General features: G+C 38.1%; 1 protein-coding gene across 3 annotated transcripts in view; it reads left to right on the top strand.

Moving 5' to 3' along the window:
• The window catches only part of LOC121511469 (PDZ and LIM domain protein 7-like), a 79,265-nt gene extending 63,095 nt beyond the window's left edge, over positions 1 to 16,170 (top strand). For all 3 annotated transcript variants that reach the window (XM_041790192.1, XM_041790191.1, XM_041790189.1), the window contains 6 exons: positions 7,658 to 7,854; positions 7,970 to 8,318; positions 8,404 to 8,584; positions 8,875 to 8,995; positions 9,080 to 9,195; positions 10,919 to 16,170. In XM_041790192.1, coding sequence (XP_041646126.1) covers positions 7,658 to 7,854; positions 7,970 to 8,318; positions 8,404 to 8,584; positions 8,875 to 8,995; positions 9,080 to 9,195; positions 10,919 to 11,008 — 1,054 coding nt within the window. In that variant the 3' untranslated portion in view covers positions 11,009 to 16,170. The remainder of the gene's footprint in view (positions 1 to 7,657; positions 7,855 to 7,969; positions 8,319 to 8,403; positions 8,585 to 8,874; positions 8,996 to 9,079; positions 9,196 to 10,918) is intronic.
• Positions 16,171 to 16,442: the final 272 nt, after the last annotated feature.

Genomic DNA, 16,442 nt, shown 5'->3' with positions numbered 1-16,442 from the left:
ATGTGAAGTGCTGTTTTGACCAGCAGAGGGCACAGCAGGACTGAAGGAAACTAAAATGTTTCCCCTTTCACACTAAAATATGATGATGAAGAGACTGAGCTGATTCAAGACATATTGATAATTCCCTTCATAATCCAAGAAAATTGGCCCCTTAAATTGATATGGATAATCAAATGAGGTAACCTTTGTCATTTGCTACACAGTCTCTGTGCTGAAAACATTTGAAATACACATTGGGGGCTCTTAGCATCTGTTAACAGATTCTCTGAGTCTGCTGGTTTTTTTCCTCTTCACATCTTTTAATAAGATGTATTTCTTGGCTTTTACGCCCGTATTTGACTACCAACGTTCTTTGTCGTTTTGACATTTTCTTTAAAGGTCAGACTAAATCAGTAAGTAAATGAATCACGTTTATTCTGAGCCAGCAGGTGCTTCTGTTTCTTTCACTTCTTCACAGTGTAAGTTAGTCTCCTTATTTTACAGTGAAGAGGTGACGGGATTCAAGTCAAACATAACATTACATTAAGGGAGTTCTGCACTTTCTGCCCTTTCAGTTCTTTCTGTAGTGATTAAAATCTGTATTGATTGGTTTAAAAGCTTTTTGGACAGTTTTTGACTAGGAACAGAGGAGGGTTAATAGGTGAAAGCTCCTTAAAATCCACTTTATTTACAATAATATAACATTTTTTAACCTCCTGGCTCAAAGCCATGATAAATATCAGCTCATAAAAACATCTAAGTATTTCAACAATTACAACAGAAGTTTTACTTTTTTATTAATAACACTAAATTTAAATTTAAAAAAAAAATCGATTTTAGCATTGTGACTTATTCTCCAATTCTTACATAAAGTTGATGCTTGTTAGTGTGTGAGAATTTTTTTTTTTTTTTTTTTCTGATTGTGAAACAGAACATCTGTGTAAAGATTATGTTTATTTTATTTATTTATTCCCACCGCCACTGGGGTAGATACCAGATGAAGTGCTTAAAACAGTCTAAAGAAACATACTCCTTGTACAACTACTACACCAAATATTCAAAGTGAGCCATGGATTTGACTCTTAAAAGAAGCAGAAAGGTATTTTATGTCAAAAACACTGCATGAATATGTTCAGGTCAAAAACAGCAGGAATTAGGAGGCACCAAACATCCACACAAACAAAAAAATTCACGAAGGAGTTTTAGGTTGTCCCTTGAATTTTGAAAAGATAGTTTTTTGTTTAATGACAAAAAACACAGTGAAGCCCACCTCACCCAGTGTTTGTTGTATTCAGCTCTGTGTTTACACTAACAGGCAGGTTTCTTACCTGTTTTTTGTTTTGTTTTGTTTGTTTTTGGAAAAAAATAGAGGTAGCCCTTGCCATGCAAAGACACTGTATGTTTAGGTAAATGGCAACTTTTCATTTCTAGAGCCAGAATACAACCAAAGACTTTGTCTGGCAAAAAAATACTTTTAAAAAATCAACTCAGAGTTGCATATCCAAATGGAGATGAGCCATACAAATGACTGTACTCAATCAGAATGCTGTAAGGGTGAGGAGGGAAGAGGTGGAGTTTGTTTCAGTCAGAGAAACTTCTGCAAAAGTCCAACATTTACAGGGCGTCTACTCTGAAATTTGGAAGTGATATACAGCAGTAAGTATTAAAAGAGAAAAGTCACAAGAGACTTTCCCACTCAAAAATACTTTTGTTTTTACATTTTAAAGACTTCCTGTCCACTGTGTGCACGAGAAAACTCAAACGTGACAAAAATATGTTATTTCAGTTCTTCACTGCCAATTTTTGATAAGACATTAAAGAGAGTTAATGGATATCTTAATCTTGATAAACTATGTTTTTTTATATAAAGCAGACAGATTGGTGTGGGAATTTGTCAGGGACAAAACTGTTACTTAATGCAATTACAAATATTATTAAAAACTCATGAAAATTAAGTCAACACTGTGCTTACTTCATATAATATTTAAAGTCATCTGTTTTGTGGTGAAGAGGAGTTGAGACATATGATGTGATCTGCAGAAATAGAAATACTGGTGGAGTATCCCACACTGTAGTGTGGAGGTCTGCTTCTGCTTCTTTAAGGTACAAACCTTTTAACGTCCACCCCTCCTCCACCCATTCCTCCTGTCTGATGGATGGAGCTCTCTGTGCTCCGTGCACTTATTTAATCATCCCTCCATTACACACGATTGATCTCTGCTGCCTCCTCCGCCCCCCTCAGCGTGCGTCAGTCTGCATACAGCGAGCAATGACTCAACATGAATCAATAGGAGCAGAGGTCGGGCTTTTATCTGCCTGTAAAGAGACTGCGGGTTTTTCCTTTTTGTCATCATGAGGGAAGCGGCTCAGATGTGCCTCTCAGGGGCTCAGCTGCAAATCAAACATGGAACATGGAGGAATAAATCATGTTTAAAAGACATTTCATCTCCGTTTCAGTGGGGTGGAGGCTGATCAACCCAACAACCTGCAACCACACAAATTATTTAGAGATTTTTTTTGAAAGGTAGCATTTTCAGTTAAGGATGTAACCGTTGATATGTTTGAAATAAAGTTTAAAAGAAGGACAGTTCAAATCAATTAGACAAAAACTATATTGCTATAGTGCCGTGTAGCTCAGTGGAGCAGGCGCCCATATACAGTGGCAATAATCCTTAACTCAGTGGTCGTGGGATTGATTCCCAGTCTCTCTTCAGCTGTCTTATCAAAAGAAATGCAATAATGCCTTCACTTGGTTTGGTGAAACACCAGCCTGAAGTTGCTCTTTTGCATCTGGCATCTGGCCCTATCCAGATCAGTCAAAGGTGGCATGCTAATACTTGGAGCAGAAACCTGCTGACCACTGTAGCAGGTGCTCATAGGTGCTGACATCAGCACCTGGAGGTACCAGAAGCTCAAAATGAGAGTCAATAGCAACAGCAGAATAAGATGTTTTGGCATTAGCAGAGAAGATTTGGCAATGTTTTTATGGGCGCAACCCACATACTCAGCTCTGCTGCTCATCCCACAAACACAAAGGAACATTTAAAAGTGAAATAAACTTTCCAACAGTGTAAGATTTATTGCTAAGAAGCATTGTACAGCAAAGTAATGATCTGCTAATCATATATTTCCTTACTTTTATTTATTTGGTTTAATTTTTGATGCCCTAACTACCTACAATAGTAGGGGCCTTGTCTTTTCAGATTTGTCTGTCCTGGGCAGTCCTGTGAACACGATATTTCAAGAGTGCTTTGATGGGTTTCTTCAGACTTTGCACAAATGTCCTCTATGACTCAAAGATGGAATGATTAGATTTTGGAGCTCAGGTCAAAGGACAAGGTCATCAGGACTTATATTCATCCTATGCTTGTGAATCTGACAACTCAAGAAAACTTTGAACAACTTCCTTCAAACTGTGTGCTAATGTCTGCTATTACTCCAGGATGAACTGATTGGATCTTGGAGATACAGGGTCATGGTCAGCCCTTGCCTGCATCATCTACAAATTACACAACCACAGAAAACACCACAGCCCTTCTTCTTGACCCACAACTCTACTTTCACTGCCTGATACTTGGATACTTCATGGAGGCATAAAATCTGCAAGTGGTAGCTCTACTATCTGAATAACGTCTGATCTGCCTCATTTACCTCAGAATCCATGGTTGAGAATGGCATCAGACCAAAGCAAGCTAAAAAGTTACCTATTTTTGTGGAAAAAAGAGGAAAAAAAAGCAGAACATTGCACAGGTCAGTTTATTTCTGCACAAAGACTCAGTAGCAGCCTGTCCACACTCTATAAAACAATAATAAAGATTTCATTATTTCATCTGTCACTACTAGAAATTCAGATCAGACAGTTTGGTTATTCCTTTTCTACAGCTTCAAAACTAGTAAGGTAAAAGGTTAATGTAGTTTTAAAATATATACAAATTAGGGTAGTAATCAGGGGTTTCTGTTTGTTTGATTTCTCCATTTTAAACCCACTGTTGGTAAGACACTAAAACCTCACAAGTGTTAAATCCTCACATCAGTCTAAGCAATATTGAGCAGTTTGATTTGTGCATGACAATAACAAGCTTGGTGATCTTCTATCTCTGCAGCCTTCACTCATATCATCACTGTATTAACAATCAGTCATGTATATACAGCATATATGTGTGCATGCAGACAGGTAAGTCCTGCATGTGTGAATATATAAATGTATATACAGTAAATGATGGTGCTCAGAATGGCTTTGCCTCTATCTCACTGCTGCTCCTAACACCTTCATGTGCTTTAGCCCTACTGGGCATATCCCAGCAGACCTCGCCCCCTCTGCTCCACCTGCTAGCGCCTTCATGCAGCCTCTGGACCCCGCCCCTGCTCCATCTGTCCCTGACCCTAACAGGTAACCAACCTGTCGCAGCTATGTAATTCTGTTCACAACAAGCTGGAGAAGCTACAGCTTCCTAACTGAAAGTGTTTTTTTTCCTTCAATGTACAGCTGAATTACACTGAATTTGTTTTTCACATTATTTCTCTTCACAGAAATCAAGACTTTTTGGTTAATCTTTGTGTATGCAATGATGAGATGTTGCCACTTGTGTTTCTAGACATCAAGAGTGTGTATGATTGAGTTTAAGTTTGATCTTGATCGGAGATTTCCAGTCAAGGATGTGTTGTGTTCATGTGATGCTGGGATAGTCTGAAATCTTGGGCTTAGCAACAATCTTTGTAAGTTTGTTGAACCATTTTGGTACTTGATTGTCTCCCATGTAAAGGTGAAGGTGACAACTTTTAACAACTTTCACAAACCCACACATCATTATGTGCTATCTATGTCCACCTGATGAATGTAAGTGCAGCACCTCCTCTTTTTAAACCTCTTTCTTTGACCTCTACCAACTGCAGAGACCGATAATTCCATTGAAAATATCTGCTGAAAGCAATGCTATGTTGACCAGATGTGTCTCTCTGCTGTTTAAAAGGTTGTGCATAAGGTCTTTTAATGAAAACAATAACAGGAAAAGAAGTGGATTATAGATTTATTAATCAGAAAGTCCATTCAAACATGAAATTCAGCACTAAAAGCATCCAAATATTGCACCAAAAGGTGTGAGCCTGGGTAGTCCTATGGTACAGTCAGCCCCAGGTTGTACATCCTCATGATGATCTCTACTGTTGTTATCTACACCTGCAGCCTGAAGCGACACGCTGCTGCTGGTTACAGGGCCCAGCACAAAGCAACAGTCTCCAGGTACCCTTATCTGCAGCGATTGAGAGCTGAAGTCCACACGCTGCTTCATGCTTCCTCCTTTTCTACGCTACATAACAGTCCATCAACTTTTAAACAAATGCTTTTCTATCTGAAACTCCTAGCAGTGACATGAGTGGTTTAAAGGCCTCAGTATGCTTCAAATGATCTACTTTATTCTAATTATTATGGAAAAATCTTCCTGCAGTGTCACTCACCTATCTTCAGTTGTTATGTCTTTGAAGTCTTTAAATATTCATTCAAATGCTGCATTGAAGAGCCAGTTTGAGGTACTGTACTTCACTAGTCTGTCATTAGCTTTCCTCCCTTACAGTACATCCAGAAATATTGTTACTTTTGCATTACCAGTATCTAACAGCTGAAGTTTACAAATTTAGACTTTCTATTTTTTTTTTTTTATTAATTTTTAGGAAGTGCATTAAGGACAGATTTCAGAAGCTGTTTGAATCATACTGACACCTTTATGTTAAAATGGGATTGAACCCCTAACCACTACAATGTCGGTGCCTCACTCAGCTCAGGACCATACACAAGTGCATCTCAAAAAATTTGAATAGCATATCAAAGTTTATGTTTTCTTGTGACATACTTTAGAAAGTTAAATTTCCATATATTCTAGATTCATCTCATACAAAATGAAACATTCATGACTTTTTTTGTTTTAATCTTGATGATTACAGCTTACTGCTTGCAAAATCAAAAATCCACTGTCTCAAAATATCATCATACTGGGGAATTGTCCAATTTGCAAAGGTTTCCTGAGCCTTCATTCTCTCACCATGGTTCAGTTCACACAACTGCAATCATGGGGAAGACTGCTGACTTGACTCTTATCCAGATGTCAATCATTGACACCCTCTCAAGGTGTCAAGGGTAAGCCACATAAGGTCACCGCTGAAAGGGCAGGCTGTTCTCGGAGGCTGTATCAAAGCATATAGTGTTCAGGTGCACAGGCGACAGGAATGAGCTCAGCCTTCAGAGGACTGTCAAACGAAGCAGATTCAAGGACTTGCAGCCGTTCATAAAGAGCTGACTGAGGCTGAGATAAAGAGCCACCACACACAGACAGGTCTAGGAAATGGGCTGCAAGTGTTGTGTTCCCTAGTTTCAAGCCACTGCTGAACCAAAGATAATGTTATGAGCTTCTTACCCAGGCTAAGGAGAAAAAGAACTGGATTGTTGCACATTGGTGCAAAGTCCTGTTTTCAGATGAAAGTAAATTTGGAATTTTATTTGGAAATCAAGGTCCCAGAGTCTGGAGGAAGATCACAGAGGCACAGAACCCAAGGTCCTTGAAGTCCAGTGTTTTCAGTTCCCACAGTCAGTGATGGTTTGAGGTGCCATGTCATCTGCTGCTGTTGTTGAGCTGTACTTTATCAAGTCCAGAGTCAAAGCTGTCAGCAGTCTACCAGGTGATTTCAGAGCACACCATGCTTCCATCTGCTGAAAAGATTTATGGAGATACTGATTTCCTTTTCCAGCAGGGCCTGGCACTTGTTCACAGTATTTTGAGAAAGAAAATTTTTGATTTTTGTAAGCTGTAATCATAAAAAAGAAGTCGTTAAATATTTTACTTTGTATTAGATGTGTCTGGTTCACCTCTTGAATTAAATCACAGAACAAAAAACGTTTTCATGATATTTTAATGTTTTATGATGCACTTGTAACTGCCGAGTAACAAGAAGTAACAACTTCATCCATTCACAGGCTGAATCTCCTCTAACAGGCTCCAAAGGATCAAAGTCCAGCTTTCACACCGTTTTATCTTTTTTATTTCTTTCTTCTGTCACGCCTGAACTCATCTCTTACAGGCTGGGGGGTCTTCACAGGTCTGCTTCTTTATTAATACATGCACTAACTTTCTTTTTATCCTTTGTTGGTTTGCGTATTGATCACTTTTTCTTGTTATTTTATGCCTCTGTGTGGCTCTGTGTTGCTTTGTTGTTTTTTCTGTGATTATTCAATGTTATTTTATCTCCTCTTATAATTGCAGTCTTTGTCTTTTAAGTGTCATTGTAGTTGTTTTAGATTCTTTGATGTTTATATTTTGTTGGATGTTTTTGTCACTTTGTAGTTGTTTTTTTTTCTTTTTTGATGTCTTTTCTGTCTTTACTTACATGCTTTGCTTTTTTTGATGTGCTTGATCATTGATTTATGTCTTTTTAAGCCTTTTATTGATGTTATTTATTTTTTTTTTTTTTGTATTTTTTGAAGCTATTTTTTTAAAGGTTGTCACATGTTTAATAGTATTTAATTCCTAGAGCTGCAACCAGGGCAGACAAAGACTAAATGAGTGTGTGTTTTTTTTTTTTAATTCAGCCATATTTAAAAGCTGTAAAGCCCCTGATATTCAAACCTCAGTGAGTTTTACCTGTGTGCAGTGTGGACACAGTAATGAATCAACATGTGTTCATCCCCTAGCATGTACGGTCGGCCTCCTGCCATGCATCAGCCTCCGCACATCCCGCCTCCTCAACAGTACCAGCCAATGCCACAACAGTACCAGCACCCTCCTATGCAACAGGCCCCGCCCACCCAGCAGAGCTCCATTCAGATCCCTCTTGGCTCCGCCCCTCCCAAAGTGGTCAGCACCGCTTGCATCTACCCCTCTCAGCCAGGTGAGACACAAGAAAACTGATTCACAGACCTCCAATAAACAAAAAGCTGCAGTGCAAGGGATCCTGATTTAAACGAAGCTTTTACACATCTCTTTGTTGTTTCTCGTTGCACCAGCTCCACCTCAGCCCTGCCCCCCACCTGCTGCTCCAGCCCCAGCCCCAGCACCAGCTCCTCCTGCCTCTGCCAACAGGCCTCCGTGGGTGGCCGACACTAGCTTTGCCAACAAGTTTGACCCCAGTAAGACAACCACCACAACTATAAAGATGCAGCCGCTGCCCCAGGCTGCCCCTCCTCCGCCAGTATATATCCCCAACCCATCACCTGCTGCACCTGTAGCACCCAGCCCCATCACACCAAGCCCTGCTCCCTTCTCACCTGTGGCGAGGGGTGTGGCCCAAAGGGCAGAGAGGTTTGCTGCCAGCAGCCGTACACCTCTGTGTGGAGCCTGCAACAGTGTCATCAGGTAATGTCCATCTGCTTTTTAATATAATTTGAAGTGGACTATTGTTGTCTGGTCTTATCTGAAATAAGATAATCTTTTTTCCCAGGGGTCCCTTCCTTGTGGCCCTTGGTAGGTCCTGGCACCCTGAGGAGTTTAACTGTCACTACTGCCACATGTCTCTGGCTGACGTCAGCTTTGTGGAGGAACAGAACAACGTCTACTGTGAGAAGTGCTACGAGGAGTTCTTTGCTCCAACCTGCGCCCGCTGCAACACCAAGATCATGGGGGTGAGGGGCTCTGACTGTTCGCCTGCATACCTTTGTTATCTGTCTATCTGTGGACACACTTACCTATACATCACTGCACGGCTACTGTTTCTTTTTTTTCGGCAACCTGCATACCCGTGAATAATCAGTGCAGCAAAAAGTAACTTGAATGATCAGGGAGGAGCAGTGCAGAAAATCTCCAACAATGATTTTGTGTTTTTGATAAAACATGCAAACTAATTAATTCCTTTTATGATAGGAGTGACTGAGATTGACGTAACCTGAAACGTCTGATTTGTTGTGTCTTACAGGAAGTGATGCACGCTCTGCGGCAGACATGGCACACCACCTGCTTTGTGTGTGCTGCATGTGGCAAAGCATTTGGAAACAGTCTCTTCCACATGGAGGATGGAGAGCCATACTGTGAGAAAGGTATGAGCATGCATTGTGAGGTTTGGCTTTAAGATGAGTTTCTAAGCTTAAAAAGTTATAACAAACTGTTTTTCTTTGTGTCAGATTATATCGCACTCTTCAGCACCAAGTGTCATGGATGTGACTTCCCGGTTGAAGCTGGTGATAAGTTCATTGAGGCTCTGGGTCACACCTGGCATGACACCTGTTTCGTCTGTGCGGTAAGAAACAGAGGCAGAAATCATTAAGACAGAAAAATAAGAAAACAAAGAATTAATTCAGTCTTTCACAAAACAAAACAAAAATATACCAACTAGTATTTTGCCCATCTGTCAATATTCAAAATCTCAGGACTGACCACTATATTACGTATAAGTATTCAACCCCGTGGGTTTTTACCCTTTAATTGATTTTATAAATCAATCATGGTCAATGTCAAAGTGAAAACAGATTTCTATATCATGTCAACTGAACAAAAATATGCAGGGTATGTAAGGCAAAATAGATGTACAGTCTTCATGTGTTCACCGCAGATAATTCACTTTTTTAATTCAAAATGTCAACACATGTAGTTCCACAACCATGTGATGCTATGTTTAAAGGTGGCTATCAAATTCAAGTGTGTATGGATCCACTAGAAAGCATTTTTTATATATATTTTATGACATATAAATGATTTTTGGTCTTGTTTAAAGGACATGTGATTCACATGTATTGTGTGTTATAGCTCTGAGACAAAATAGTGAAAATCTGCACAACTGATACCAAAGAAATCAGCAAAACCACAATTTTGAATCAGGTAGCCCTTACTCTTAAGCAAAGTTCAGACCCAAAAAAATCCTGACATAACCAGACCATTTTAGAATCTCACTGGGACAATCATGCCATTGTAGCTTGAATCAAGATGATGCGCTTCATTTTGGACGTTGCAAGCAGAAAAAATGTTAAAAAAAAATTTTTGAGAGCCTACAAATGCCAACTTGCCTACTTTTTTCTAAGTAGAATATTTCATTAGACTCAGATAGACTGTGGATATTGGAAATGATAACATCTACCTGTTTTAAGTTTTTGCACGGAAACCTAAGCTCATAGACCTCCTCCTTCAGCTGCACATGTAGCAGGGCATGCAGTGCTATATGAGCAACACATGAGGGATTCAAGGCTGTAAAAGCTACATTTGTCCATGGAAAAAAATATTTTTCTCAGCAGTTATTTTAATTAAATAAAACTGGGCTGGGGCACAGGTACCCCATGTATCCAGTCGGCCCAGGATCAAATCCAGCCTGTGGCACTGTCCCACATGTCCCCAGCCTCCTCATCCCTGTTTCCAATTCTGTCCACTGTTCCCCTCTGTCAATAAAGGCATAAAAGCCCAAAAATAGATCTTAAAAAAAATAAGACTGGACTAGCAAAGCAGTTTATGTGTTCATATGTGCAGTGAAATTGCACTGCCACTCTATGATGGTGATTGCAAGGGGGAACTAGTGATTTATCACCCTCATACAGCATAATGTTAGGCAATATTATGATGATAAAAACACGCAAAAAAAATCTGAATGTGCAGTACTGTCCTGATTTATCACACAGTAACCTAAAAACAAAATCAGTTTGGGACGTAGATGGCCTAGTGGATAGGTCGCACCCCATGTACACAGGTAAAAAGCCCCCAAATAAATCTTAAAATATATAAAATGAAATCAATTTAAATTGACTGACAAAGAATCGTTGCTTTGGAAACAAAATATCATCTTCTCCATCGCAGCGGTGCAAACTTACAGGCTTGTAGAATGTTGAACATTAAATTTCAACTCATCTCATCATGAATCTTTGACCTTAACTTTACATGTTCAGAACCTCCCAGTGTGGCAGCAGATCCTCATTAGCCTTTGAGTACTGACTTCATCTCTCTTCATTTTAACCGGTGAGCTATTTTTGTGTCTGCAGGTTTGTCATGTGAATCTGGAGGGCCAGCCTTTCTACTCAAAGAAAGACAAACCTCTGTGCAAGAAGCACGCTCATGCAATCAACGTGTAGACGAACAAGCTGCGAATGTGCTGCTCTAGAATCGACGGGGGCCCGTTGTGATGAAAACAAGCCAACAACAACTTACTGATGTGTGTGTAAACGCTCTTTATGCAAAATACACTTTGGTTTGAGATGTATTCTTTGTGCATTAACATGAATGATTCTAACAAGGCTGCCTGATGAGTCGAATGTTGAGAAAATCTTGATTGTTTTCCTTTGTCCATCCAACCCTCTTTATGATGTACTGTAGTGTTTTCTTTCTTATGTTTTCTACCAGACACTACAGTGTGTTTGATATTACATAGTTGCTGTTCAGTTTAAGATGCAGAGGAGTTCATGTGGAGTCTTGAGTGTGCCAAATGATCAAATTATTTTATTTATGGCTTAGGTGACCCATGTACGTGTTGCTTTGAACAAAACAAGTCTATCTTTAAAAAAAGATAGACTTTAAAATCGTATTTAATTGCTCTGTATTTTCAGTGTATTTTGACTTTCAGATTCAATATTATAACTAAAACACATCGAAATTGTTTTTCTATTAAATTTTCTATTAAAACAGCTCTAATTGTCAACAATTTAAACGCTTATAAATACTGAGAAATAACTTTTTCAGTGTCACACTGAAGACTCTGTAGCTTCTACAGCATAGCTGATATTTGTAAGCAGCATTTAGTTCCCATCATACCTTGGATGATTCTCAGTACTGTGCCTATTTTGAGTTCAATTGTCTTGGTCTTTTGAAGGCTACCGTAGTTTTGTTTCACTTTTCCTTAACTAACTGTTTCATTCATTTCCAATAATTTTGTGTTTTGATTTGAAAATCCACATGACTGTATCTTCTCTCAGCCTGGATCAGTCTATAAAATGAACTCAGGCTACTGATGGCAGATGTGCTGGTGGTCTGACTGCAGCTGTTTTACAGTGAACTGAACTCAGAGCGGCACATGAAGAAGCCTTATCTGCTCTGTGTTCGACACGTTGTTAGAGGAGAGACAGACAGTGAATGTAACACGACCGGGTGACACTTTTCATCAGCCTCATTCCAGCAGGTGAGGGGGAAAACTGCACCACTGTGCTTACACAAAAAACTACCAAGTACATTTTATTCAGGTATTAACAAGAGGCTTCTGTAGGCCCTAGTGATGTAGTGACAGTGGCAGAGTAAAAGGAACAATCTTATAGAGAATTAATTTAAAGGCAAAAAGACACCAAAACTACAAAGACACAAAATTTTAGTGAAAAACAGAATGACTTTAAGAAGTCCAAAATGACAACATGATTGCAAAGTGACTACAAAGACACTTAAAACAACTTTAAAAAGATGCAAAATAACTTCAAAGTACTGAAAAAATGTAAGACGCTGACTTCAAGCACAGAAAATGACTTCAAAGAAGTTAAAAGCTTCAAACAGAAATGACTACATTTACCAAAATGACATTAAATAGAGACATCAAAGGCACTCTGAATTAGTAGTAGGAGCCACAAAAGATAGAAGATAGAAACAAAAATCTTAGAGATTCAAGAGGAGCTTGATGACAGCAAATACAAAATAAAAACAAAACTGTGCCAAACAGGTAATAAAAGTGACTTCAAAGAGACACAAAACAACTTTTTAGAGACTTAGAGTGTAAATACAAGAAAATTCCCCAAAGAAGGCAAACATTCATAAGAAAAGGCATGGATGGATTTCAAAGAGATGCAAAATAACATAGACCTACTTTTATCTTTTTAAAGGGCTTCAAAATTGGTAACAAGTTGCAACTTGTTAATTTGTGATTTGACATGTTAATGATTTGACTTCAGTGATTGTTACCAATAGATGTTTAAAAAAGAATAAAAACATATCATGAAAATCCTCTTTTTAAAAATATTTTTGCACATGCATCAGGGTATCCAGAGTATCTACTGACCCACAACATGTGAAATGAGCCCACCCAGTTTTTTATTCATTGCCTGCCTATGACTGAAAACATGAAATCTGATGGTCTGTTCAGAATCCATGCCTAATGTGACTAACTGAGTTACACTGACAAGAGTTGTTAGATAAACTTTTAAAAAATGTATTTCAAGTGGTAACACACAGATGAAGGTAGTTTTCCCAACTCAAATAACAAGTTGTATTAACACAGTTCCTTTGAGTTTCTATGATTTCTTTGAAAGTGAAAATATTCATTGGCGCAACTTAAATTTAATGCAAGTCAGCTTAAAGTTTACAGTAATTCCCACCCAATGATTAACTTCCCCTACACTGTAAAACCAAACAAGCTGAAAATACTCTTAAATTTTGTTCAAACTGATTAATAATTACACTGTAATTTAAGTTAAATAACACTTTGGGAACTCCGCTACACATAAAAACTGTTTAAATCAATCTCAAAACGACATGTTTGAGTTCAGTACTTTACTTTAACTGATTAAGTTGCTCTCCACAGGACTTACGTTACTGAGTTGGTAACTTCACTTATGGTGCAAAAGTGTCTAATGCCCAACGGCGTTCTGGTAAAAATCATGCAGATTAAGAAACGATTGTCAAATAATTTGAGTACAATGCAAAAAAAAAAAAAATTTAGAATGATTAAGCACTTTTTACTTAAAACTAAAAATGTGCTTTGGCAGCTCAGAAAAATAGACCAAAATTCTATTTTGAAAGTATTGTATTTTTAACTTAACACAACTCATTTTTTAAACAACCTTCTCCTGTTTGGTCTTACAGAGTAGCTGGTCTGGCTGTTTAATCATTTTAAATTAAGCAACAGGAAAGGTGGAAAATAAATGTACATTATGACATCAGACACAAAGAAACAAAACTTAAGTGAAACCTAACTAATGCGCTTTACCTGAGCTCATAGTTCTACTCACAATTTCCCAAAAAAGTACACTACCATCGCTAAAGTATAAACTGGATTAGATTCATTGCATTACATTGCTTCAACACTCAAATACACTTTTCGAGCACATTGCCATACCAGTCACTACCCAGACATCTCCACCCAACAGTCATGGAAGCACGAAGCTATTCTTGTGTTGACTGAACCCGTTAAGGAAAGGGGCGGAGTGACTTGCATTTAAAGAAACCTCCACCAAAGCTTCTGAAAAAGGTTGAGCTGGTTTCTACAGGGTCCTCTGGTGCTTGATTTCTATCACAGTTTGGGCAAGGCACAATAAAGACATCTCATTTAGGCCACAGGGAAATATTTAAAGGTAGAAAAGAGGTCATATTTGTCGCCTTGAGTAGATCCACAATATCTTTTTTCAGTGTTGTTTTATGACCTTGGATATCATGGAACAAAACATCCAGAAAGAGACACACACCACCCAAATGAGGCACAAAGCTACACAATATGACTCCAAAGAGGCAAAAAACAACAGAGATGAAAAATGGCCTCAGATATCCCAGATATTATTGGTTTATTTGGAGTAGATTTTCCAGGTGAACATGCTCAGGTGAGGCTGCTGCAGAGTGTCATTTTGTGTCTGACAATGTGATTTTTAACTAACAATCCTTTGAGTTCACATACAGTAGGTGTTACTATGCAACCTTGAATTTCATATTTATTGACTATTTTGTCTGTGTGCTATTTATTTAAAGCTAATATATCATCACTGCTGCATTCAGTGCTCATGAAATTATCATTGTAATTTTGTTTTGTGGATGTTTGGCATCACAAGATGTATTTTAAAGTGTTGATACATTTTTTTTTGTAATTATTCCGCTAATGTTTATTGCTATCCTTAAATGTTAGGGTTTGAATGTTTATTACAATGGCTTCTCTTACTACAGGGACATTTGATTACTCCGGTCACCCTACAGGCCTTTAGACCAGTGGTTCTCAACTGGTGGGTTGTGGAGCTGTTTTCAGGGGGCTATGATTGTGTACCTGGGAAAAACAATCACAGCAGAGAGGCTACGATACATAGAAGCTGTATGATTGGAAATGCTGGACTTCCATGCATTATTTTACCTGCATTGTTATTTCAAGATCTTGAGTTATTTCTTTCTTGTCTTGTAATAACAGTGCTACTTTTTCCATTATAATGTGTCAGTTTTTCTAAAAAAAACAAACCAAACACATTATTATGGGAAAACATAGAGTAAAATAAAAAGAATGCATACATTTCCTTCCTGGGCTTCTGTAATAGTGAACTTCTAACATTTGATTTGTCCTGTCTGTTTATTCACATGTTTTGTTCTGTTTAGGGTCCACTTTGCAACATTTTTCTTTTATAAACATTTAATTGGTTAAATATTCTAATAAATTTCTCATTATTGAGTTAGAGGAAGGTTCTTAAAATGGACCAGTAGAGAACCACTGCTTTAGACCGATCATTTTTAGATGAGAAGCTGTTATTTAATATTTGGAGGATTTTCTATTTTCTTTAATGCAGCTCTTGTTTTTTTTAGCAGCCTCGGGTGGCCATTAGATGAACTGCATTTTACATCTTATAAAACTTCCTGATTCCTTGGAAACTTTTCCCTGATTCTTTAGGTTTGTTGAATTGTGATCCTTTATAAATGTAAAAGAAGGGGCTTTCTATCTAATAAGGGCAAAAATGCTTATTTGATAGTTTATTTAATAAGGAGGGAAACAAAGTAAATTCAAACCTCCAAACAAGCACTGTAATATTTGCTGTGAACAAAGCCTCAGATAAAAGCTGCAGACTGATCTGAGACAAGAGGACTTTGATTTGAGAAATCTATTTTCTTTGAAGTTAAACCACTTTAACACAAGTTTCTTCTGGGAAATGAAAAACGTTGATACACTTCTCCCTGCAGCGTCTGGTGCCTTTGGCCTCCATGTGATCCGTTTGTCTGACCGGCACACAGACTCAGTCAGTCATGTGTCGTGTACAGTTTTTACTTTTAAATATTTTATACTGTTTTCAAAGAGTGAATGTGTGCATGCAGAGCGTTTGTTAATGTTTGTCACAGCATGTTGATGGAGACAGATTTAGTTAGAGAGGTACAGACCCCTCACTGTTTAACAAGAGTTTGAACCAGTTTAATGATCTGTAAGTAAAACTTTATTAATGTCACTTTGTGACTGATGAAGCTGAAGTAACATGAAGACTCTGCTGCTTGTTGCTGCTTTACTACATTTGTTTAACAGGTTTTAAATATTTGAAGAATATATGTGTTGCAAGTTGAATAAATTGAGCACTTCAAACACTTAACAGCCTCTCTTTTGGTGGTTTGTCTGTTTTTTCACCCCAAGTCTGTCTGCCTCAAGCTTTTACAAATGTTCTTTTGTAATCTGTTGAAACCTTAATAAAATCAAGATGCTGTATGTACTATACCAGGTAAATCACAACAGTCCACCACTGAATTCTTACTTAAACTAAATTGCCCTTTAGTAACAGTCTCTGATGTGTAGATAGTTCCAAAGATTGCTCTTATTGACCAGATTGATTTTCAACATGTTCTGGAAAATACATAAAAACTCCA

The sequence above is a fragment of the Cheilinus undulatus genome, linkage group 6 (assembly GCF_018320785.1).
Source record: "Cheilinus undulatus linkage group 6, ASM1832078v1, whole genome shotgun sequence".
In the NCBI taxonomy this organism is placed as follows: domain Eukaryota; kingdom Metazoa; phylum Chordata; class Actinopteri; order Labriformes; family Labridae; genus Cheilinus; species Cheilinus undulatus.
This window is presented reverse-complemented; position numbering and strand designations above follow the sequence as displayed.